This window comes from Paramormyrops kingsleyae, chromosome 1 (genome assembly GCF_048594095.1).
Source record: "Paramormyrops kingsleyae isolate MSU_618 chromosome 1, PKINGS_0.4, whole genome shotgun sequence".
NCBI lineage: Eukaryota > Metazoa > Chordata > Actinopteri > Osteoglossiformes > Mormyridae > Paramormyrops > Paramormyrops kingsleyae.
In genome coordinates this window covers 2,498,396-2,518,678 of record NC_132797.1, presented here as the reverse complement: position 1 = coordinate 2,518,678, position 20,283 = coordinate 2,498,396, and the positions used below count along the sequence as shown (strand labels likewise).

At 49.7% G+C, this 20,283-nt stretch overlaps 1 protein-coding gene across 34 annotated transcripts in view; it reads left to right on the top strand.

Moving 5' to 3' along the window:
* plekha5 (pleckstrin homology domain containing, family A member 5) overlaps positions 1-20,283 on the top strand; it is a 120,232-nt gene that overhangs the window by 78,402 nt on the left and 21,547 nt on the right. For 17 of the 34 annotated variants that reach the window (XR_011992435.1, XR_011992438.1, XR_011992433.1 and 14 more), the window contains 10 exons: positions 1,352-1,452; positions 3,992-4,107; positions 5,580-6,026; positions 7,713-8,187; positions 9,353-9,436; positions 11,106-11,225; positions 12,686-12,739; positions 14,306-14,386; positions 17,147-17,209; positions 18,493-18,573. Coding sequence is in view for 31 of the 34 variants with exons in the window: in XM_072714875.1 (XP_072570976.1) it covers positions 1,352-1,452; positions 3,992-4,107; positions 5,580-6,026; positions 7,713-8,187; positions 9,353-9,436; positions 11,106-11,225; positions 12,686-12,739; positions 14,306-14,386; positions 17,147-17,209; positions 18,493-18,573 (1,622 nt within the window). In the remaining 3 variants the exon portion in view is untranslated. The other 17 variants (XM_072714700.1, XM_072714503.1, XM_072714460.1 and 14 more) reach the window with 8 other exon arrangements.

The following is a 20,283-nucleotide window of genomic DNA, read 5'->3' as shown; positions in this document are numbered from 1 at the left end:
TGTCCTCTTCATCACTCGCTTCCTCTCACTGTATTGTTCCTAATTTTGCTTTCCTATCTTTCATTTGCTAACTCTTTCTCTCTCTTTCCTTCTATCCCCTGGTTCCCCCTCCTTACTTGTCGGTTGGGTGTCTCTGGTTCATGGAGAATATTGAGGAATCTGGTTATGGGTGTAGACTAACCCCGGTGATTGTAACCATGGCCGTAAGCAACGGTCTCTGCCCCCTGCCGCGTCCTGCCTGAAGCGCTTCTCTGGGTGGCGCCTCTAGCAGCCCTCTAGCAGGGCCCCCTCGGTTATTATGGGATGGCCGGCTTCGTTGCCTCCTGTGTCTCTGATCGTGAGGCTGGTGACTGATCAGCCCATGCGGATGGGGCTTCGTGTGATTTACTCTGTGCCTTGATGTTTGGGTTGTGAGCTCTTCTGGTTAATCTGTTCTGGAAAGCTGGAGTAGCCACCCCCATAAAGCTGGAGTAGCTACCCCATAAAGCTGGAGAAGCCACCACCACCCCTATAAAGCTGGAGAAGCCACCACCACCCCTATAAAGCTGGAGTAGCCACCACCACTCCTATAAAGCTGGAGTAGCCACCACCACTCCTATAAAGCTGGAGTAGCCACCACCACTCCTATACAGATGGAGTAGCTACCCCCATAAAGCTGGAGTAGCTACCCCCATAAAGCTGGAGTAGCTACCCCCATAAAGCTGGAGTAGCTACCCCCATAAAGTTGGAGCTTGCCCGGAGACGCCTGCCATCTCTCACCAGATGAATTAATCATGGTAGGGCCTGGAGATAAACCCAACGAGTGGCCCAGATCAGCCTGGGCTCCAACTCCCAGCAAGTTACTCGCACCTGGTGCCAGACCCCCTGCATCTCAATGGCAGCCACACGTCACCAGCTCGTTCAGCTGGATGGCTCCTGTTTATCACATAGTAACATGCCGGTTTGGAAGTGGACGGCTCCCCTGTGGCTGCTGGTAGGAGGTGCTGGGCTGCGCTGCTGTTTGTGTTTTTCACTGTGTGTGTCTCTGTTATTATGGGATGGCACAGATGGCTCCTATGAAAGCTGAGGATTCAGATACTTCCTGAGTAAACCTTCTGAATCAGCCGTCACGTCAAAATAGATATTCTGCTGTTTGTGTGGCGCTGCGGTTTTTGCCAATTAGAGGGTGAAAGACAGATGGGTGTCAGAAAAAGCCAAGGCTGCGATTTCCCCCCCCCCAATGAAATGAACAGTGATACAGGCATTAATGTGGCTGACTGCTCCTGAACATAGTGTTTACACACACAGCCTTGAGTTTGTCGTGCTGTTTATGGTGTGTATGGCGTGTCCATATGTGTCGGTTTTCTTGTAGATGACAAGGAAGAGGGAATCCTGGGAAGCATCCTTCTGCCCAGTTTCCACATATCCATGCTGTCTGTGGAGGACCACATCAGCAGGAAATACGGCTTCAAGGTCAGCCCCCTCTCGCTGCTCCTCTCCCTTGTTCAGCATGGGGTGTTTTTGGTCGGGCCACTGGGGGGGCGGGAGCAGCCATCCGGTGGCTCTTCTTAGCTCCCGCGTTCTGGCCGTATGCGCTGCCCCCCCTTAAGAGCCCCAAGGGTGGTGTGGTGTAGAAATGTAAGGGGGAGCTTTGAGCAGCTCCTTCGGGTATAATTCACACTCTGTAATTGGTGACAGCAGAACAGTCTGCACGGCTGGGAAACACAAAGAGAAACACGAGAGAAAGGCGCCCCATCACTGACCTGGGGCCAAGGGGCTATGTGTTACAGAAAGCTGGAGGTGCTCTGCCCCCAGAGCAGGCTCTGCCCGTCGGCCATGCCAAGTTTGGATTTGCTAACGTGTGAATTCAACTGTTATTTTCTCTCTCCCCATCCCCACCCGCCACACTCGGATCCGTCTTCCACGAGGCCGAATCGGGCCGTATTTGACCCGTCTTCCTGACGATCGCCGCACCGTCATTGTAAGTCCAATCAGATAGGATGGATCTCGCCTCTCTGTCTTACAGACCGCAAGACACTCATGAATATAGATGCTCTGGCTTCTCGCAGCTTTCTGTGAATAACTTTTGATTGTTTTGTTTCTTGTTTCATGGCTGAATAAGTTTTTGAATATATTCATGTGGAAATGATTTTTAAAAAGATTTTGGCTACATACCTGAGCCTTTTAACATTCCATGTGCGTGCATGTGTGTGTATGTTCATGTACAGTATGTGTGCTTGTGCGTGTACATACATGTTTTACAGTTGGATTATTCACCTCAGAGAAAACAGCCCAAAGGCTGATACTGCATAACCAACTGGTGGGCAACTTTCCAAAACTCACTCATTCCATGTGATAAGTTTTCGAGAAAGTTTTGGTGGACTTAGTGAGAGTGGAAAATTTAACGAAAGTTCTTCATCAGAGAACTGAGTGAGATTTGATTCCCGACCTTGTAGCACAGGGGTATTCAATTAGATTTTTCATTGGGCCAAATTGTCATACGGCTTTTGCCAGTGGGCCGCACATTTCTCTGTATTTCTTGTATTGTACCCCATTAATACAAAGCACCACTGCATTTTCAACATTTTATTTAAATGAGTCAAATAGCATTAACCACTGGCTTCTAGTGCAAATAATAAAAACTGCAAAACATAGCCAGCTTTAATTTTAACAGACATCTGAGTCACAAACTCACAGTGACAGTATTTGCTTTTGCTTAAATAAAATAAAGTCTAGAAAACAATAATTACAATTTTGTGCAAATAAGAGCAAATGTCACAGTCATAAACTCACTCCAAGTCCAGTCCGTTCTCTTGAAAAAAATCAACAATCTTCTGGAAGAGTATTTCTCCTGTTGTATTCCCTTCCAGTGGTATTAATCCCAATATGTCCTCTTTGAAACAGTGACCATCGAAAAATCGCACAAACATACAAAGTTGAGCTACATCCGTGTTGTCTGTGGATTCATCCACAGCCAGGGATATGAAATCAGCCTTCCTCAGTTGATTAAAAAGAGTGTCAAAAACATCCGTAGCTAAAACGTCCACCCTTCTCGCAGCTGTTGTATCGGACAGCGGGATTGATTTAATCGAAGATATAACTTGCTCTTTCACTTTTTCATCCGTTACCACCTCCTCGACAGCAGCTTGTATGCATTCTTTTACTGTTTCAGCATCTGTAAATGGTCTTTTATTTTTAGTCAGTATCCATGCAATTCGGAGAGATGCTGTTGTAGCTTTCTGCTGCAAAGTGCAGGTTCGGGTGAAAACCACACAACTTTGCTGGTAGTTTTGTGTCAGTGTCTTTATTTTTGTCCGTCGAGCCTCTGAGCCCGGGGGATATTCATTATCAAAGTTAGTGTGAGTCGTCTTGAAGTGCCTCTGCACATTGTATTCTTTATTTACCGAGCATATGACAAGACAGACAAGGCACATGGGTTTTCCCTCAGCATTTTGTATGTGTGCATACTTATCAGTCCACTCGTTGTTAAATTTTCTATTTTCGCTGTCAACCTTACGTCTTTTCTCTTTTGAATGCGACATGTTCCCGCTGTTGTAAACTGTCATAAACCTTCAATCAAGAGCGTAAACAGCTGTGCGACGTCCCGTAAAATGTTATAAACTGTTGCGCTTACAGTTAAATTGCAGCTATTTAATAAATAAGAGGTAGTCAGCAGGCCGGTCCAAAATGACTGATGGGCCGGTTTTGGCCCGTGGGCCGCCTATTGAATAGGGCTGTTGTAGCATATGATGAGGAACCCTGACTTTAGTCCTTTGGCAACAAAAAAAAACAACAAAAATGGACCGAGTGAGTTTTGGAAATGTGCTCTTCGTTTGTCTGTCTGTAGATCTGTCCATCCAGGATTTAATTTACCATAAAGACCTCCGTGGGACTCAGCTGTAATAAGACCAGCAACTGTTGTGAACATAAGGGGTCTGACTGGGTGTGAGAGTGTGTTAACCGGAGTCCTCCTCACTCCCCCCGGTTCCACAGGGCTGCTCTCTCCTCCCAGGCCACGCACCCCAACATGCGGACCTATTACTTCTGCACGGATACGGCCAAAGACATGGAGTCATGGATGAAGGTGATGACGGATGCTGCCCTGGTGCACACGGAACCAGTCCGGAGGTACGTGCTTCCCTCTCCCTCTGGGGGGCGCTGGCCTTTCTCCCAGGGCCCTGGGCTGTACGCTTGCAGAGTGCATCGAGAATGTCCTGGAAACGTCAGTCACGAGGAGTTCGCCCCAGGGACACTGGGGGCCATGCCATCCTTGACGTCTCGCTTTCTGGAATAATCCCCAGTACGCTGCAGAACCTCTCAGCACTGCCTGACTTACACAGGCACAAGTGGAAAACATCCCACATCCGCCACAATGATATTTTTAATCCCGCTTTGTTGTGGGGTCAGTAATTTTCAGCGGAGCTCTATTTCGGCTCAATACACTTAGTCATCTTGTTGCTGGTCCCCAAGCAACGTTACCTACCCCCCCCCCCCCCACAGAAAACACTACTGCAGCACAGTTCTGCCACTTCACTTAGTGTGGGGTGTGTAGCCCCTGGTAAGATGATGAGGTAATGCCTGAGGTTCTGGTTCTGGTTTGGCTGCTGTGACCGCAGACTGGGAACTCCATTAAGTGACGTGGATTGCAATATGTGACCCATTTCTGTGTGGCGAGTGGTGGGGGATAACCTTGTCTCCAGTCTTGGGCGCCCCCTCGGTCATGTATGTGTTGTGTGTGTGTGTGTGTGTGTGTGTTGGTGTTGGTGTCTGCATGTGTGTGTGTGTATACACGCTCTCTAGGCTAATGAACAGAGCATGTTTTCTGCTGGATTTACAGTCTGCTGTTGGGTCCAAACCCGGCTTGGAAGCAGTTATTCAGGTTGGAAGAGTGGCTTGTGTTGCCCCGCTCTTTCAGGAGGCCTGAGACTGTCTTGCTTGTGTGATACAGGACAGGCTTTGATGCTTGGAATGCTTGATGACTGTCCCACCTGTGTGATAGGGAATGGGGTCAGACTCGGGGAGTACCGGATGACTGTCCCGTGTCTGTGATAGCGAATGGGGTCAGACCCAGGGAGTACCGGATGACTGTCCCGTGTCTGTGATAGCGAATGGGGTCAGACCCAGGGAGTACCGGATAACTGTCCCGCCTGTGTGATAGGGAATTGGGTCAGACTCGCGCAGTGCCGGATGACTATCCTGCATGTGTCATACCGGACGGGGTCGGATTCCTGCAGTGCCAGGTGATTATCCCGCATGTGTGATACCGTATGGGTTCGGACTCACACAGTGCCGGATGACTATCCTGCATGTGTCATACCGGACGAGGTCGGATTCCTGCAGTGCCAGGTGATTATCCCGCATGTGTGATACCGTATGGGTTCGGACTCACACAGTGCCCGATGACTATCCCACGAGTGTGATACCGTATGGGGTCAGACTTATGCAGTGCCTGTTGATGTTCCCATGTGTGTCATACCAGACGGGGTTGGATTCCTGCAGTGCCTGATGACTTTCCCATGTGTGTCATACCAGACAGCGTCAGACTCGCACAGTACCATCAGTTAAGTGGTAACTCCTGCCCCTCATCCCCAACCCCCCAGGCTGGAGAAGCTGAAACTGGAGCAGCGCCACCCGCAGGACATGAATAACGTGCTGAACCACCGGCTGCTGACCCGACCCGAGGCACACAACAATGAGCGGAACCGCGAGGTAGAGCGGCCCGAGGAGCAGCGAAGGTGTGACGCCGAGCGCTATGGCTTCCAGAAGGAGCAGGCAGAGCGGGCTCTGACCAAGATCAACAGCGTCAGGCTGCAGCCCCTCCTGGCTGATGGCGGCAGACAGCAGAGGGCACCACAGGTGAACGGCTCTGGGGACAGGACTGTGGACTGCGGCACAGGGGAGCTGGGCGATGGGCCGACACAAAGGGGGTGCAGCCAGGACCCCCAGCACGAGCCACAGCAAGTCCTGCAAAGGACCAACTCCATGCAGCAGCTGGAGCAGTGGGTCAGAACCCAGAGGGGGAGGAGCCAAGAGGAGGAGACGAGGAGGTGGGACGTGTGTGTGTGTGTGTGTGTGTGTGTCTCATCCCCACAGGCATGTATACAGGGCCAGACCCCTGCTCAGAGCTGATTGGCCCCCATAGTGTCCCCTCCCCTGTCACTTAGATTCAAAATGTGTCATTGGCTAATAAGGTTGGGCCATTCTGTCAGAACGCTGCTGTGTGTGCGCATCTGTCAGGATGGCTATGTGTGGCTGACCCGCCATGTTTGTCTGAGCGGCACAGGGTCTCATGTCTCCACCACTTCCTGACGCCTCTCCCAGCTTGTGAATAAGTACAGGCTTGCCATCTGTTATGATGCTTAATGACGGCCTCGGCTGCTCTGCCAGACTGATTGCTGCAGCGTTGTATTTTCCAGACCCCTGCTTCTTCCCTTTTCCCTCCTGGTTGCAGCTCCTGCGAGGGTTCGGCTCCCAGCATAGCGTTTGCGCAGATAGACTTGTGAGCCTGACATTTACGGGGGGGGGGGGGCATGCTCACGATCTTGGACACGCACAGATACACTGGGGGGAGCAGCCAGTCTGGGATTCGTCGGGAAGCCCGTTCAGGAATGCCTGTGGGTAATATTTTTGGGGGCACCCAAGGAAGGGGGGAAACACAGCGGGATCAAAGTGTCATTCCCATGAAAGGAAGAAACCCCCCAGGCCATCAATACCGCTCCCCTCCTCGCCAGCGTGGTGGCCGGGGTGGGCCCAGGAGCAGCGTGTAAAGATGCCCGTCTCCAGGGCGTTGTGCGGTTAGCTGGAGAGTCCGTGGCCAGGCGCAGTGTGCCTCCCATCTGCGGGTGAGCTTTAGCCGCCACTGGCACTCTATCGATTTCCCTCCCTCTCAAACCCCCACCCGCCTGATGCTTGCCTCTCAGAGCTTAACAGCTTCACTCCCTCCACATTCGTCTTGTTTTTCTTGCCCCTGCCCCAGGGATTAATGAAGGCGTAAAAAACATTAACTGTGAGACTTGCACCTAAACAGCCTAAATCCGCATCGCCCCTCTGCCTGCCTCTCGCTGATCCAATTGTCAAATGACCCGCTTGGGATTCTCAGCCCAGTGCTGTCTTCCCTCGATCGTTATCAGGGAGTTTGGCCCCATTTTCTGGGCCGCCGGCTTGGAGATCGACTCTGCTCCGTCTTGTCCTTGGGGTGTCTTTAGCCCGTCGCAAACTCACCCCTTCAAACTACCCAGGAGTTTCAGCATCATACTGTTTGTGTTCACACCCCTGATGAGTATTTGAAGCTCGTACCTCTGAAAATACCACATTTTGTTGAAAAAGAGGGCAGCATGTGGCTCAGCGGGTTGTGATTAGAAGGTCACTGGTTCGAATCCCAGGGTCAGCAGAATGATGTCACCCTTCAGTTGAGCGAGGCTCTTAAATGCCAGTTGCTCCAGGGGCTGTCTGACCCTGCTTTGTCAAAATCGTACGTCACTTTGGATGAAAGCGTCTGCTAAATAAATATAATGTAATGTGTTTACAGCACCTGTGCTCCGGAAGGGCAGCATCCCTCTTCGGGGATATTAAGCCACTGAAGCTCATTCATTTTCTCTTGATAATTAAATTAGCATGTCTCTTTAAGCAGAAATATAATACCTGTAATTAGCTGGAGAGCTTCCTGATGAGCTATGGCCTTTTCTGAGAGTGCAGTCCAGTCGTAATGCCCCAAACCTCCCCCCCCCCCACAGCATCACATCATACCAGACGCTCCCGCGCAACATGCCCAGCCACCGGGCCCCAGCAACCCCCCGCTACCCTGAGGGCTACCGCACACTGCCCCGGAACAGTGTGGCGCGGCCCGACAGTGTATGCGGCATGTCGGCGTCGCTGTACGAGCGCCCCCCAGCGGCAGATAAGCGCCGCTCCATGCGTGACGACACCATGTGGCAGCTGTACGAGTGGCAGCAGCGGCAGGCCTACGGTCGGGTGCCCCTCCCCACGGTGGCCCCCTACGGCACGCTGCCCTCCCCCCGCACCATGGTGAACCTGTCGGAGCACACTGGCCACTCCATCCCGCCATCGCCCTCACATGGCTCGCTGGCCGTCTACCAGGGCTACTCGCCACTGCGCTCCTTCAACGTGGGCTCCCGCTCCGAGGTGTCCTCGCCCAGCTACCGGGGGGACCTGACCATCGAGCGGCACCACCGGGCGCACCTCACCAAGGTACCAGCGGGCCTCGGGGTGGGTCGGGCCGGCCCTCTCTCTTCCTGAGATGTGGTATATTACGGTAATGCAGTACATTACGGTATGTTGTGGTAATATGGTATATTACGGTTATATGTTATACTGTGCAGTTCATCTAAAATACCAGTATTTAAGATATACTGCTGTGTTTTGGGCAAATTATACTGTGGGGGAACCCAAGATTTCAAATTAATAGAATAACATTGTGTTTGAAAATACTGTCAAAATACCATATGAAAAATTAGATACCGCTGAAACCTACTGGATAGCACTAAATGTTTTTGCACGTGTCCCTTTAAATGGATTCACTTACCAGATACCCAGTTCAGATTGTTCTTGCTAATACAGAAGTACTCTTAAAGCCCTGAAATCCCTGCAATAAACGGCTGCAGGCTAACGTCTGCATCTTCCCCCGCCTCGTTTTCTCACACTAGACCAGCGGATAATACAAGCTCGGGAGTTTTGCCAAACGTAGTTCTCTGTTGGTGTAATTGTGCCGTTTCTTGGCTAAAAGCCCCCATCCTGTGGTCTGTTGCCTCGTCCTAAAACCGGAAAGGATAGAAGACCTTGGTGTTTACAGCCGTGTCGCGGGTGTCTGTCGGCTAAGCGGGGCGTCCCCTCGGAAAGCCCTTGCTACCTGCTGCAGCGGAAACAAGCGGCTTGCTTTGTGCGTGAGGCTTACGGATGCCTCTCACGACAGACTGCCTGAAATGGCTCTGGCTCGTTCTCTGAGTGACACACCAATTATCCAATCAGCTGCCCTGGATTATATGTTGTCATTCTCTGGATTGTATGTGCTGATTACGGACGACCTTTCTGATAATTCGGTTCCTGTTTGTGACACTTTCTGTTTCATTCTATCCAGAGCAGAAAGGAACATTATAGTAAAGTACTTTAGGACTTTATTTTAAATAGTTTTAATTAAACCATTATCAAGGTATTTCTGTGATTTTTATTTATTTTTTTTCTGTGAGTGTTCTTTGGTCAGTGCTGAGCTGTAGTCTTTGTGATTAAGGAATAAACTATTCTGAATCCTCTTCTTTGCCCCCTCAGGTTCCTAACCCTCCCATGCTGTCAGCTTTTCCTTTATTGCAGTGAGAGGGCTCTAATTTTCTGACAACCCCCCCCCCCCCCCCCACCCCAGTATGCCTACCCCCCAGACAGGAGACCAGGACCGGCCGGTGTCCACATACCGACCATCACTTCACAGTCCCTGCAGGGCAAGACGGTGAGTGTAGTCCTCCCCCCCCCCCCCCCCCCCCAGCTGTCTCTTCCCATCTTGAGAAGGGAGGGGTCCTCTATCACCACAACCACCCCACAGTTTAAAAAAATAAAAATGAATTCATGTCATCTTCTAAATCCACTTCCTACCCAAAAACACCGCGGTTTAGTTTGTCCCGTGTCTGTAGTTGGGGGAATACGCCGTTATTCTGTGAGCCATAAGAGGGACAGCTAGGAGATTAGAGGGGGCTGTGGGGAGTCGGCCCAGGCTTTCCTCTTTACTATAAGCAGATTGTCTCCTCCTTCTTATAAGGCCTCATCTGTTCTGCTAGTACTAATGACTAATCAGTGTTGAACTGTGGCATCCCCAAGTGCATTGTGGGCAATCTGACCGATTAATCTCCCCAATGTCTTAGCGGGCTCTATTTTTACATACATTAAGTCTTTTTTTCCCCCTATTGTCTGTGTGTCTGCCATTCGCCAGCCCAGCATCCCACAGAGGAGTGTAAGAGAAATGTGTTCAGCTCTGGGCTAATCCACTCTACCAAAGGATGTACACACTTGGCCCTTTTGTGTAAATTTCACCTTTTTTAAAAAAAAGTATACTTCTCAACAATAACCAGCAAATGAAATCTGTGCGGTATAAATGGAACCTACGCCAAGGATGATGTGCACAGCTTTTGCTGAGTGGGGTCTATATACTAACCTAGTGAAGATGTCCGGCACTGAATGAGGGCACCATGTCAACCTCTGCGAATTCCACTTTTCAAAGGAGCAGTGCTCTATGGGAATATCAGATTCGCGTCTCCGAGTTGAGCTAATGTCCGATTAAGTGTTTTTCAAAGCAAAAGGGCCCCTTGGTGATGTCTTTAAAAGCTGAACACTGTGATGTAATCAAGCCGCATTGTGAATGGTCCAGAGTGCCGGTACAGACTGCTTTTGACAGAGCCCTGCTGCCGGTGACACAGCTAGCCTGCACTTACTGCTGCTGTCTGTGTCATTTCTGTACATGTCCTGCTGCTGAAGTGAAAAGGCTTTATGGCTTTAGCTTTTGGAGAGCTGCGTGTGTGGGCCGTGTGTCCCAGGGTCACACGCTATATGCCCATATATGGTGTATATGGGTCTTTTTTTTCCGTAATAAGAAAATTGTTAGGGTGTCTAAAAGTGTGAGTGCCCTGAAGGAGCCCTTCAGCTCTGTACTTAAGCATCCATTATGTCCTTGTCGATGTACGAAGACAGGAGAATAAGGCAGATAGCCTAGAATTAACTAACATGTGTAAGAGAACTGGCAGGAGATTGACATCTGCACGAGTCCCTGTGTAGCTATAACAGAGATGTAATTATGAGGCTCACAGACACGCAGGCAGCCGGACCTGGTCGTACTGGTCTCTGTAGTTCCCGGAAGGGTATTGATAAGCGGCTTGCGGTCACCGTGTGCTGATGGTGTTGATTAACGGCACCAGTCATTGATGCTCCACTTTTTGGGGGGCGTGGCCTCATGGAATGTGACTTCTATCACCTCTGAAGGGAATGTGACAAGCAGGATGTATTCTGATCCCAAAAAAGGAGCAGCTGCATAATAACAGGGATACCATCAGCTGAGCGCAGAGAGTCCTCCGGGCCTGCAGGGGGAGTATGCCCCCGGCTAACTCGCTGTCCCCGCCACGCCCCCGCAGCCCGAGGAGCTGACGCTGCTTCTGATCAAGCTGCGGAGGCAGCAGGCGGAGCTGAGCAGCCTCCGGGAGCACACACTGGCCCAGCTCATGCAGCTCGGCCTTGACGGCGCCGCGCCCAAGGTCAGCCACTGGCCTCCGGGGGCCCTCTGTGCTCCAGAGCCTGTTTGGATGCTGCTGTTGCCCTGATGATGCTGGTGGTGATGATAATTACGATGATGATGAGCTTGCTGATTGGGTGGCTTCCGTCTTGCCTTTTGTTTGTATTCTTGTTTGCTTGTTTGTTTATTTTTTGTAATGACGGCAGATCCCACGCTTTTTTCTTCATGGTCAATTAATTGCTATTAACCCTTGAATCATGAGTCACTGAGACATGGAGCATGAGGCCATGACGAGGCAGTGCCACCAGCTTACAGGATGGGATAACCAGGCTATTTGTCGATTGTGGAATTGTGTTGGGGGGCTTGCTTTACCAGGGAAGCCATGGTGATCGCAACCACCTTCCAATTGCCTCTAGACGTCACTGGCTGTGCCGGCCATCACCGGCACTCTCAGGTGTTCAGGGGTTAACGGTGATTCCTGTCACAGTGATGTCCTGCTGCATGTGCCGTTCCCCCCCCTTTCTGTTGCAGCACGGTCCGCTTCCGGTGTGTTGCTTCTGTCGCTTTACTTTCACTTTCATTTGGCCAGTTCTCTCCTTGGTTCTTTGCTGCACTGCCCCGTATCCACAGATTCTGTCTGCACTTGCTGTGACCCCAGAGCATTAGTCGTTGCTGATTGGTCTGATCTGCTGTGACTCCGGGGCATAAGCCGCCACTGGTTGGGCAGGTCTGCAGTGACCATGGGGCATTAGCCACCACTGGTTGGGCAGATCTGCTGTGACCATGGGGCATTAGCCACCACTGGTTGGGCAGATCTGCTGTGACCATGGGGCATTAGCCGCCACTGGTTGGGCAGATCTGCTGTAACCCCTGGGCATTAGCCACCACTGGTTGGGCAGATATGCTGTGACCATGGGGCATTAGCCACCACTGGTTGGGCAGATCTGCTGTGACCATGGGGCATTAGCCGCCACTGGTTGGGCAGGTCTGCTGTAACCCCTGGGCATTTGCCGCCACTGGTTGGGCAGGTCTGCTGTAACCCCTGGGCATTTGCCGCCACTGGTTGGGCAGGTCTGCTGTGACCATGGGGCATTAGCCACCACTGGTTGGGCAGGTCTGCAGTGACCATGGGGCATTAGCCACCACTGGTTGGGCAGGTCTGCAGTGACCATGGGGCATTAGCCACCACTGGTTGGGCAGGTCTGCAGTGACCATGGGGCATTAGCCACCACTGGTTGGGCAGGTCTGCAGTGACCATGGGGCATTAGCCACCACTGGTTGGGCAGGTCTGCAGTGACCATGGGGCATTAGCCGCTGCTGGTTAAGCAGATCTGCTGTGACCCCTGGGCCAGAATGATAAGCACACCACCTGAACTGATTCTCTGCTTCTTTTCTTGCTCCTGCTCTGTTTTCTTGCCTCTCCTTGCTCCCCTTTTCCTGGCTCCTCTCCACCGTGCCTCTCCTCACTGCTCCTGCTGCTAGAATGAGATTCTCTCCCGTCACCTTCAAAGGAGCCTCATGTATCTGGACAGCCAGGTGGGGGACGTTCTTCTCTGTTGGCTTCTGAGCCCTGATTGGCTGCTCTGAGTGTCCAGTGTGATGGTGTCTCTGTGGAAGATACGTTTTGAGGTTGATTTTTAAACCCCCCTCCCACCCTGCCAGCTGAGTGTCTGTTTTACCCCGTCTGGACCAGAGAAAATTGTGGTGAAAATTTGATCTGCTCACTGTCATTTCTGCCATCTCTCAGATTTTGTTTGCATTCCCACGTTTTTTCTGACCAAAGGTGATATGATCACATTGTAAAATACGGTCTCCACCCTCCATCTGCAGACCTACCTCCATTCCTGCTTGTTCTGTCAGACGGTGTTGAGTTATGCTGGGGCTTCGGCTAAAAAGATCGATGCGAGTGTTTTGCCCGTGCCCCCGGAGATCCTGGCGTAACAGGACAGCGTGCCTCCACTACATCAAAAACTCTTTTAATCCCCAGGAGGATTATCTGATGTTGGGCGAGAGCCACGTCTTGGTGTTTCTGTGAGGGGCTGAATAGCAAACACGGCTCATAAAAAAAACTGTATGTGAGAATATAACATGTGGCACGTCCCTTAGGGCAGGGGTTCTCAAACTTTTTGATCAAAGGTCCACATCAGATTTTTGTTCAAAATCAGAGGTCCGGAACGGTTCTCAAGAACAAAACGGCATTTCATGAACTCAGCATTAATATCTAACAATAAGGGGAACTTTATAACCCCCACTGATTATTTCGACTATGACGATTATGATGGGGGGGGGGGGGGGTTGGTGGTTCTGCACTGTATTTGTGTGCTAAAGAACCAGTTATATACGTTAACCATATGGATTCATAACATGCATTATCAGCTGGGTCCAGATCAACTTGCGGTTCAGTCCACAGTCTGGACTTCGAGAACCCCTACTTTAGAGGAACAGGCAGTTTTTATTACGCCGTTATTATACAAGCGGGCGTCTGTGCTGCTCTGCTGAAATTAGGCCTTATGTCAGACGCCTGGCATTCACGACGACCGTTTCAGGGTTTAAAAAGCACATCTGGAGGAATGCAGCTTCACCCTGCTTTCTGTTGGCCTATGTCCTTCTGTCGCACAAGGTCACTGGATAAACAAGTCGGTACCTTTTCCTTCCTTTCTTCTGCGATTGCAAAATGTATGTTGGGCTTGTGGGCCGTGCCAGGTACTTCACCGCTGTTGTTTTTAGATTCTGTAATCAGTTTTTGCACTCGCAGGTCGTTTAATAACATTTGCTAAATTATCTCAGTTCCATCAAAGTGATTTGGCCACTGGAGGTGTTTTGGGGTTGTTTGTGTCCCCTGACCAACCTGCCACAGAAAGGTCCTCCGGGTTTGAGGTGAAGAGCCTGACCTTTGACCTTTTGTACTTGCCTTAGAGTGACTGCCATCACTCCAGTGCAGGTTGGCCTCTCAACATGTCTGCTTCAGGCTTAATGCTTAGATGTTCGCTTAGATGTTCGCCAGCCTTGCCTTCTCAACCTAGAATAATGGTTCTTGTTTTTTTTTTTCTTTTCATCTTTTAACTGATATGACTGACAATTGCTCCTCCCGATTTGAACTAGATGAAAGAGAACGAACCATTAATCATCATGATTCACACTATGATCGAGAACTCTGCACCACGACCTCAACTATACCAACAAGTAAGGGCCTGGCAAGTGACTCCTTACCCCCCCCCCCGCTTCCCCATCCTTGTCATGAAACTCAGAACCCCCCTCCCTGTTATATCAGTGGTTCAGTCCACCAGCCGTTACCATGGCATTCTACCTCCTGTATGGTGTTTGTCGGAGCACATCCCATTCCACGGCTTCTTGGCGGAGGAGGTTGTGTCCACGTGGGCATGGCTTGCTCTGTGTGCTGCACGCTCCAGCTCCACTTCGCCGATTGGGGTCGCCATCGTGTGGCCACTGGGGGGCGCTGTAGTTTATAAAGGCCGCATCATGCTCGCATGAGTGAGGATCAGCGTCGCAGCTCTGATGGTCACGCCTCAAAAGAGATCAACTGTCAGCAGGCATAAGTAAATTGCGTTAAATAGGAATTATGGGATTGTGTCTGGTTTCCTATCCAGATTACGTGTTATTGGCACGAGCCTGTAGGGGAAAAGTGGGATGGATGGATGGATGGAGTGGTGAAATGATACATGGCTGGCAAGCAAGCCTGTACCTTTAGAGACCCCCTGAAGTGGGTGTTAGATGGACAGCCACTCGTGCCTGCAGCCTGGCATCCAGCCGCGGCTGTGATGTCACATCCGGCCTGTAATGGGGGCAGACCCCCCCCCGGCTTGCACCCGTAAATGTATGAAAGCGTCATTTGCCCAGAGCGCTGTGGCAGGTTTCATTAATCAGGCTGCCGAGGCCATTACCGGGTGGGCTGTAATTATGTGGGTATCCCCCCTCCCCCAGAGCTGTGAAATTATCGTCAAACATAAATAATGAAAAGGAAACGAGTGGGATAAATGAGCAGTGTTAAGAAGGCTGCGCCCCCCCATTCCGAAGCAGGTCCTCGCTGTCCTGTCTGGCAGCTGGCCGTCCAGCCCCCCTGATGAGAGACTAATGACCGGGCGGCTCGCTGTACTTCATAACAAACCCCAGAAGTAGGGCCCTGTTTGGCCAATAATGTTTACCCCGCCCTTTAAATGCCGCTGATACACTATCCAAAACCATCGCCGAAGCACAGAGCAGCTCTGTCTGCCTTAGCCTCTGAGATGATGAAAAGTCTGTGGTAATGATTTCACTAAAAGGCCTGAAAGAAGGATGAGACGCCAATGGAAAGAGCGATGGCACGATTCCAGCGATTGTGGCCATGGACTCGCAAAAAGGGGCCTTAACAGGACAGGAAGCTTCATCTGTCCTTTGCTGTCAGGGCCCATTCACACCAAGGGAGAGGTGAGATCACAGCCAGTAGATTTCCACCAATTGGAGGTGGGTATTTCTGTGAAATGGCAGCTCATTGGCCCTGGCCGCACTCTTTCTCCGCCCCCCTCTGTGAGTGATGGCTAATGAGGGGGCCACAAACTTTGCTGCTTTTCTGCCTGTGGTTTAAATAGGGTTGCTGCTCACTTCTGTGACATGTGACACAGCACCAGCTGTGCCTCCATTTGCACCAAACCCACCCCCCCACCAGACTACATCTGCATGCTCAGCAGAACGCCACGACATGCCCCTTCAGCATGTTGACGCGCTTTGTGCTGTGCAAATGTATTATGCTGTTAATAATGTCTGCGGGCATCTGTGTGTGTGTGTGTGTGTGTGTGTGTGTGTGTGTGTGTTTACACACATTTCTGACCATTCAGGGTTCATATATTTATGTGGTCATCGCAGAGTTTCGCCGGAATGTTTTTGATGAAGACACCAGTTTCCTGAGTAAATGAGATGGGGGGGGTGGAATCGGGGGTCTTTTTGGCACTGAAAGGCACAGCAGAGCTACAGGGGGACGGATGTCCTCTGATACCAGCTTACTGTGTGCCCTCAGAACTGCTGCAGGTTCGCTGGGAGGAAGACATCTTTTAGATATGTAATCAAACTTTTGCCCTTTTAGCCTGAATTGTTAAATGATTTAGAAATACTCCCACTACCAAAAACATTTGGTTTATGAATCTTCCAGCTCTAGGGTCTAAGGACTCTAAGTGGACAAATGCTCCGTTAACCACTGTGGACACAGAGTGCTGACTAATTAATGTGCCCTAATTGCCATCTTCCAGTAATGGAGATTTTCACTCCGTTTTTATGTGCTTTAGTTTTACACTCCAGCTAATTGGTGTAATGATGGTGATCGTCAAAAGGAGGGGGTGGGGCCATCTCAGGGGGGAGAGTCAGGTGACCCGGGTTACGCGTGTTGATTGGCTCTGTCTATCTCTCATTTGTAGCTAAAGGTATAAATTGGCGTTTTAGTCTTCTTGCCCCCTGTAAATCGAATCAGACTCTTATGACTGTCTCCCCTCCCGTTACATGTTATATTGGTCCCGGTCGTAGGCGCAGCTTTGATATCTTGAGCCCCGTCTGCCCCTAAAGCTGTTTGCCATACGCCATTACGGTGCCCCCCCACCCCTCGGGCCTGCGGCTCCCTCATTAGTGCTGTGTGGGTGAGCCTTGGCCTGAGTGGGCCCAGGACGACAGCCGTTGTTTACCGCAGGAAAGGTCTCTAATCAATAACGTGCTGCAGTCATTCGGGGCTCCTGGCTCCCGTGGCCCCTAAACGCTGACTACAGCACCATCAAGCTCGCGTGGCGGTTCAGGCCAGATTATCCAGAAAAATGCCATCTGACCCAAAACTGGGGGAAATTGGGACCCAATTTAAGTGAAAAATGTATAAATTCATACATGGGGATTAAGTATGGCTTGTGAAAGACCCCTGTTTTCCCTTAGTGGGTGTGAAAATCTCTAACTGGGTTTATGTTTCCGCAGATGAACCCGGAGGCCTACAGAGAAAACGCTTTTATTTACAGATCCGAGGAACCCGACGTCGATGTAAGTTGTTCAAAGCCAGAATCAGTATTTCATAGTGTGATCTGGATTGTTCAGTATCTGTTCCTGAATTTAAAGGAAGAAAGTAGTACAGATGTCTTGTGTATTATGGGGTGTATGGAGACCTTATAGGAAAAAGCCTGCAGTGATGGTCAGTGGCAGCCGGATGGGATTCCTGCTGTCTGTAATGCCGCTGGGGAAGGCGGTTTGTGAAAACAGACAGAATGTCATGGCCGCAGAGAATCTGGCTTTGGAAAGTAACCGATTATCTGGTTTGCGACTCTTTCCCCGCAGAGCGCGTTGACATGCTAAGGACAAGCCAGAGCAGCCCATTACTGAAGTGGCCGGCTGTGGCGCGGTCGGCTCCTTAATGATGGAGCAGCGCTGTTGACATTTAAAGTTAATTGGGAAAGTAATAGGAGATGAGAAAACATTTCCAGCTTCGCTCCCCTTTCGCAGTTTTAATAAGCTGTTCCAAGCAATTAAACCCCTTCAAAGAAGAAAAGAAAATGGATCTTTTAAAAGTCGCACTGCTTTCATGTACTAATTTTTTAGGAGGCCCAGCTCATCCCAGCTCTCCTCCTCTGTCAAAGCCAGTGAATGCGGCTCTTATCTCCCAGTTCGGCTTGATTCTTGATGCTCAGCTTGCGAATCCCATGCGTTGGGAGCTGATGTCACCATGCTGCTCAGAGCCATGGGACGCATGCGGGACAGGCAGCCTAAGCCTCTGTGATCAGAAGGTCGCTGGTTCGAGCCCCGGCCTCGGCAGAGTAGCCACATGTCTGTGGGCCTTGGAGAAAGACCTTTACCCCCAACGCCATGGGCACCGCCGGTGGCTGCCCTTCGCTGCCAAGCTCAATCTCACCTACATGTGTGTCATGGAGAGCAGAATGGGGCAGGCCAGAAGAGAATTTCCCCATGAGGATCAATAAAGTGTTGTTGTTGATATTATTATTATTATTATTATTTATTATTTATCATCATCAAGTTGCTCTCCTGAAGATGGTCGTCTTGGCCTGTGTCACTACAATAATATACTGGCTTGCGGTCTGGGATCTGATCTGGGATCTGATCTGGGATCTGATCTGGGATCTGATCTGGTATGCTGCTGTCATCTGCACATGATTATAATCATAGAATAAATTAAGTAAAAAACCAAGAAGGTGTCTCCTGACTTCCTGGTGGTGTGTGACTGTTTGTCTATGTCTATTTTCATCAGTGAATTATGATCCATAAAACCTGCTGTACCCCCCCCCCCCCCCGACCTCTGACCTGTCTGCTTCCAGGCAAAGTTGAGCAGACTGTGTGAGCAGGACAAGGTGCTGAGGACCCAGGAGGAGAAGCTGCGGCAGCTTCACAGGGAGAAGGTGCGCGTCTGTCCCTGCTGTTAGCAGCAGTCGCTGCCATGCGCTTATTTGTATGCGGACCTGCTCCTTCTGGATCAGGTCTACATGACATCAGGTCTACATGACATCAGGTCTACGTATAAATTCTCCATTCTCGGTGCCTGTGTGTGCACATGTGTGTGTGTGTGTGTGTGGATTATGTTTATATTACATTGTGGGGACCAAATGGCCCTCACAATGTGATTAAAAACCTGTTTTTTTACATTGTGGGGACCATTTTCCAGGTCCCCACAAAGATCTGTGAATGCAATCAAAAAAGTAAAAATGCCAAAAGTCTTATTTTGTTTGGTTACTTATGGTTAAGGTTAGGGCTGGTATAAGCGATTTTCCTATAGAAATGAATGGAGAGTCCCCACAAAGATATGAGTACAAACATGTGTGAGTGTGTGTCAGTCTTGATCTATAATGCCAGCTGATATTTAGACTTTAGTCAATATTAAATGTTAACAGCTCAAGAGCTAAAGACATAACTACTAAAATAATGGTGATGATTGCATTGGGCGATCAGTCATTTTCTGTGCAGAGGAAATGAGGGTTTTAGTCGACTCCTTCCCCACTTAGACACTCGCTACAGACCCCCAAGTCGGCTCTACTTCGCTGATGTTTCACTACCTCTAAAGATCCCATGAATGTGTGAAGCAACATATACTCACCTAAAGGATTATTAGGAACACCATACTAATACGGTGTTTGACCCCCTTTCGCCTTCAGAACTGCCTTAATTCTACGTGGCATTGATTCAACAAGGTGCTGAAAGCATTCTTTAGAAATGTTGGCCCATATTGATAGGATAGCATCTTGCAGTTGATGGAGATTTGTGGGATGCACATCCAGGGCACGAAGCTCCCGTTCCACCACATCCCAAAGATGCTCTATTGGGTTGAGATCTGGTGACTGTGGGGGCCATTTTAGTACAGTGAACTCATTGTCATGTTCAAGAAACCAATTTGAAATGATTCGAGCTTTTATGGTGCATTATCCTACTGGAAGTAGCCATCAGAGGATGGGTACATGGTGGTCATAAAGGGATGGACATGGTCAGAAACAATGCTCAGGTAGGCCGTGGCATTTAACCCTCTGGAGCCTAGCGGTAGGAAACACACTTTCACTGACTGGGGCATGATCACACATTTCTTCAAATATCATAAAATATCATAATTCATGACAAATAAATTATTTCTTATATATTTGGTTTGGCAACAAACTCATCTTAATCTTAGTGTACTTTGTAAATATGTCAAATTTATGTGAAGTTTGTAATTTGACATTCAAAGTATAGACATTGCAAAATGCAGTTTGGAACACTTGCAGAAACATTATAAAAGTACATAGTAAGCAATGCTGGCAGTTTGTTTTGATCCCAGATATCTGATCACCAAAGTCTTGGCTACATGAAGATGACTAAATGGTGTAGTTGCAACATTCATTTGGATAAATAAATAAGAAAAACCTAACTCATGTAACTATTTTTGGCTCCTTTCATTGAATATGTAGCAACTTTCATGTGTATGAATGAGCCATTGTCACCTGGCCACGTCCCCAACCCCCTTTTATGGCGCTGAAGGGGATGTATCTGGATCGCGTTTCACCGTTGCGCTGTTAATCAAATTACCATGCGAATGCGATTTGAATACGCGCTAATGCGGCTATTTAGAATGTGAATAGCGATCT